This window comes from Mustela nigripes, chromosome 16, assembly GCF_022355385.1.
Source record: "Mustela nigripes isolate SB6536 chromosome 16, MUSNIG.SB6536, whole genome shotgun sequence".
Classification (NCBI taxonomy): Eukaryota; Metazoa; Chordata; class Mammalia; order Carnivora; family Mustelidae; genus Mustela; species Mustela nigripes.
In genome coordinates, this window is record NC_081572.1 from 19,518,984 (window position 1) to 19,524,217 (window position 5,234).

Here is a 5,234-nt window from a genome sequence, read left to right on the forward strand (position 1 = left end):
GCAGAGAGGCAGGCAGAGAGAGAGAGAGGAGGAAACAGGCTCCCTGCTGAGCAGAGAGCTCGATATGGGACTCGATCCCAGGACCCTGAGATCATGACCTGAGCCGAAGGCAGCGGCTTAACCCACTGAGCCACCCAGGCGCCCCTGGATACTGCATCTTTACTGAGGCAGTGTCAGTTTGCCTCCCAGGGATTTCTTATGAATTGTTTATTTGCAAAGCACGAAGCTAAGCATTGTGACTTATATAAAGTATTTTCTAAGATACTGTTCCTTTTCTCAAAGATGATACACACATAGACAACGGAATGGTACCGGAGATGTTACTGTGCAGCGTGTGGTTGGTGTGTTTGTCATGTATTTTGGCCCTGGCTCAGGCCTTTGATGAAGCAAGAGTTTTGAACAGGTGAAGTGAAAAGTGTGTTTCTGGAGGGGCGAGTAGTTTGATTAATCTGAGAAACCAGAAGCTGCAGAGCATCTCCTGAGAGCAGGGAATTAGTCACTTTTACCAGGAGGAAGAGGTCATTAAAAAAGGAGTGCTAGAAGAGATAAAACTGAAAATGCTTCGGGATTAGATTTTATAAGCCTTTCAAGTTAGATCTAGAAGTTTAGACTTTATCCCATATATAGTCTTTGGTCATTGAACATTTTTTTATTAGAGCTATAGATTACAGATTAATTCAGTAGCATTTTATAGGATCCCAGGGAAGGATAAAAAGGGGAAGGAGGAAGACCTGGTAGGAAACTCTGGCTGTATCTGTGTGAGAAGCAGTCAGAGAGGTGTTCCTGGAAATAAACCATGGGTGACTTAGCTGGGAAGAAGGAAGACCCGTGAAGACTGATAAATAGGGGGTTAAGGAGGGTAAGGAATAAAAGCCAGCTGTGGGAGTTCAGTGCTAGGAGGGTGGGGGGAATGGCGTTCAGGTACCAGATCCATAGTGTCAGGCAGGGGGGTGGGGGTTGAGAGCAAGGAAAATTGACGTATGTTTTTGACATTAATTTTGAAGTGTTGGCAGGATATTTACACCAGAGTATACAGTTTTTAAATACATTCCCATACTATTTTGCAGAGACTTTAGTCAATCATGTAGTTCATTCACAGGTCTTATGGCTGGTGAATGTCAAAAGACTTGACGTCATTCATTGTAGTTAATGGAACTTTTTCAAAGAGAAAAGGCAGATTTCCGGGGTTGGAGTGGTTGTAACTTGCCTCGGTAACCTGGTGCACGTTGATGTGTATGAGCAACCAAGACACACTTGAGGGGCGGGATGGGTCATTTTTCCATGTGCACCTTGGCTCTTGATTGTAGTAAGTAGAAGGGGCCCTGATGCTCCATCTGGATCCCCTTACCGCCCCGCCCCCCCGAGAAATGAGCAGGCATCAGCCATCCTCCCCATGTCTGCACTTCCCTAACTCTGTCAATATAACATTGTGTCTCCTTTTTATTGGCTATTACTATTTTCTTTTCCCCCAAACCTATTAAAACTCGAGCTGTCAGACCAACAGCCTAACATTTTTATGTTTAGTTTTCCCTACCAACTAATGCTGGTGTTTGTTTTAATATTGTAGTGCCAAGACCCGACGCATTAGACAATGAGAGGTATGGAACACTAATTAAATCCCTTTTTGTTGCTCTGATTGATTCTCTTGTTGTAATATTCTGGTTACATGTTGTTAACCCCATGTTATGGATACAGAGTATGACTGAGAACCTAGTCAGTTCCAAATAATCGTCTTTTTTTTTTTTTTTTTTTTTTTTCCAAATAACCGTCTTAACGAGTCCTAAAGTTTAGGCAGCAGTATGTTGAGATGGCTAGTGTCCTCTGCTATCAACAAGAAAAGTTTCTGAAAAAGAAGCATTATAGTGCCATGACCTGGTATGCCAGGGAGTGAGTTGCATTTTTTAGCCCTACTGTAAAAACGTAAAAGAAGCTTACTTCATTTGTCTCCTGGATTTTATACCAGGTCATTTAGTGTTTTCTGTGACCTCTGGCTTTTTAAAAGGTCCCCGGTCAGAAAACACATTGGTTCCTGGCATCAGCAAGCCAAAGATTCCTCTTGTGTCTTACAGCTCCTGCTTTATTTCTCAGTTCATTCATCCCATATGTTGGATCCAAGGAATTTCCTCTGCTATGGTTTATTTTGCTTTTGCCGAATTTATTTTCTCTCTGAGGGACACACCATTGCCTCCCCTTCAGCAGCAGCAGCATCAGACTGTGCTCTACTTTTATCCCTGAATTGCAATCACAGTGAATTGCAATGGTCTGAGGGCAGGGAAGATGTTTCTCAGCATGGAGTGCCTTGGAGCTGGTGGCAGGTTTATACACGTGGATTGGGCGGCTTGCTCATCAAGTTGTCAGAACCAGTGTGCCCTCCTAGTCCCTAAATTCAAGTTTCAACCTGGTGAGACAAGAAAAAAGTCCCGCTTCACCTCCAAAGCACCTACAACCAGCCACTCCCCAGCTCCAGTTGAAACCTGGAAGCATTGGCTGCCTACACAGCAAGATGGGGGGAGTCGCTCAACACCCTCCTTTCACAGCTCCCCCTTCTCTCTTCTATAGCTGGGGCTTTGTGCACCCTCGGTTGCTCAGCGTGCCCGAGCTCTGCCACCACGTAGCTGAAGTCTGGGTTAGTGGGACCATTTTCATAAGGAATCTTGTGCTTTTCAAAAAGCAAAACCCAGGCAAGGTAAGACTCTTCCCTTTTCATTTTCATTTCTGGCTTCTTAGTTCAGTTCATGCTAACTGAAACAATCCTTTGACTACATAGCCTCATTCAAGAAAGGAAAGACAGTGATGATTGTGGAGACAAAAGGGAAGTTATGGGAAGGGTCTTCTGACCAGCCACTAGAACTAAGGGAAGAGCTTGATTGATGACTCCTTTGGGTGCTTGCCTGTTAGATTGAGCCATCTTCCTGCCCTAAGATGGGAAAGAGAGCTTGCTTATGTGTAATCTGTGTCATATTAAACATATGGTAGGTTGTTGGGTTTTTAAAATTTTTTTTTACTTTTTTTTTTTTATTATTTAAAAAACCCACCACCAACACTTGCTTTCAGAGAGAATTTTTGGCTAAGCCTATGCAAACCAATTTTCCAGTGGAAAGGGTGCAGCCCTGTTGAGTTAGCAAGGGAGAAGGAATGTGAATAGAATGGACATGCTCCTTTTCATCTCAAACAGATTCACCACGGGGTGCACCGGTGGCTAGACACAGCTCTCATTCTGACCTGCCCACTCATAGGTCATAAAGAATCATTTCAGCCACATTTCCACCTTATCCCTTGTCTGCACCCCAGTCTCCTGCCATGTAACAGAAACTTAATACTGTTTCCTGACTCCTCTAGTTCTGCTTGCTGAGCTGTGGGATACTGACATTTTTGGCCGTCTTGGGCCGCTACATCCCTGGGCTCCTGCTGTCCTACTTGATACGTAAGTATGGCATGTACTTCCCCCACGCTTCCCCCTCTCCTAGCTTTTCTAGCCAGAGCTAACTCTAGGTCTAGGGAGAGTACTTTTATATTTTGGTTCACCAGGAAATAACCTTTTTATATTTCTGTAATCTGTCTAGTGTCATGAAAATATCTTTCTTTTGCCTATAACAGGCTCCCCAACATCAAGTCCTTTTCTTACCAAGTGAGCTTTAGAAATTGATGACAGTCCATTAACATATATTGTATTACCAGTCATACAGGACTGTCTGTCCCTATTTCGGAGGAAAGTTTTAGAGTCAGTATATTGTATAACAGCAGAACATAAGTTTTAGGGGTTACTCTACTAGAATTCTGCTTATCCTAGAGCACTTCTTTTTCTTCTGGAGTGCAAGGTTTTAAATTCCATTACTTCCTCTTGGCATGAACTTTGTGTGGGGCTGGGAAACTGAGCAGTTACGGCTGTGGCCAGCAGCTGCCGTGATTTGTTGAGTCGTTCCTGAGTCGTTGCCGGTCTAGCCTTATTTATGGCTCAGTGACACCCAGATGCAAGTGGCCACACCTGGTTCTGTCCCTGATATATCAGCAGCACACTCTGCTGTGCGCGGCCACATCGGTGGCCAAAGAAGTCTCTGCCCTCCAGAACCCCCTCATGTGGCATGGGAGACGAGTAAAGGTTACCGGGAGAATGAAGCAGAACTATGCCCCACCAACTCTCTGGTCAGAGGACACAGTAGAAGAGGGACAGTCCAGCTTCTCCTTTGTGACTATTTCCTACTCCTCCTTTCAGTTGTCACTGTCCTGATGTGGCCCCTAGCCGTGTACCACCGACTGTGGGATCGAGCCTACGTACGGCTGAAGCCAGCTCTGCAGCGGCTAGACTTTAGTGTCCGTGGCTACATGATGTCCAAGCAGAGAGAGAGACAGTGTAAGTGTTAAGGGGAAGCTTCCTTCCACTTGGGCAGTTTGGGGAAGAGAAGAAAAAGCCCATAGGCCTGACATAATGGGTAGGTCCTCAAAAGTGGGAGTGGGGGGATGTGGTGTGCAGGAGGGTGGTAGGTAAAAGTGATATCTTATTCGAGGGAAATCTGTGCAGGCTTACGAGTTTTTGCATTTGCAATTCTGGACACTCTCAAGTTGAATAAAAGTCAGACATTGAAGATCTCTATCCCTAGAGTTTGCTGCTTTCTATGAAGCACTTTCCATATACCCAAGCACTGTGGTGGTAGCTCTGCATATTTTTATTTATTTTATTGTATATTTTTATTTTATTCATGTGTATCTTATTTAACTTTATAGTCAGTAAATTGAACTTTATAGTCAGTAAATAGTACATCCTAACTAAGCCATGCCTCTTTTCACCACTGAAAGCTGCTTTCCAAAGGTTGAGAGTTTGATACTGCCTGAGAAGCCAGAAGGGTACTAGCCCCATACCCTCCAACATAGGAATGACAGCCATGCGAACATTCCACCCCCTTCTGTGGGCTGGTCAGATGGGCTGTTTCACGAAGGCCCAGCACTCTGCCTGTGGTCATGTGGGCCCAGCTCCCCAGCATGGCCAGCCGAATACTATCAGTCCTCAGAAGCCTGATTGAACCAGGGTGGGGCATCTCCCTTGCCTTCTCTGCAGTGGCATCTCCTTTCTGCTTGACATCCTGTTTGCCCCTAGCGTAGCCTGCAAGCTGCTGATCCTCTCACCAGAACAAAAACGGAGAGGGGCTGGTGGAGGAGGAGAGGCGCTGGGAGAGAGCCTTTCTGTGCTTATTATCAGCTTATCTTCCTGCTGAGGGTCAGCAGCCGCCCCCCCCCCC

At 45.3% G+C, this 5,234-nt stretch overlaps 1 protein-coding gene across 1 annotated transcript in view; it reads left to right on the forward strand.

Annotated features, from left to right (window-relative positions):
* The window catches only part of RETREG3 (reticulophagy regulator family member 3), a 21,432-nt gene that overhangs the window by 12,843 nt on the left and 3,355 nt on the right, over positions 1 to 5,234 (forward strand). Inside the window, exons 3-6 of the mRNA XM_059378537.1 lie at positions 1,568 to 1,598; positions 2,560 to 2,686; positions 3,340 to 3,424; positions 4,214 to 4,351. Coding sequence (XP_059234520.1) covers positions 1,568 to 1,598; positions 2,560 to 2,686; positions 3,340 to 3,424; positions 4,214 to 4,351 — 381 coding nt within the window. The remainder of the gene's footprint in view (positions 1 to 1,567; positions 1,599 to 2,559; positions 2,687 to 3,339; positions 3,425 to 4,213; positions 4,352 to 5,234) is intronic.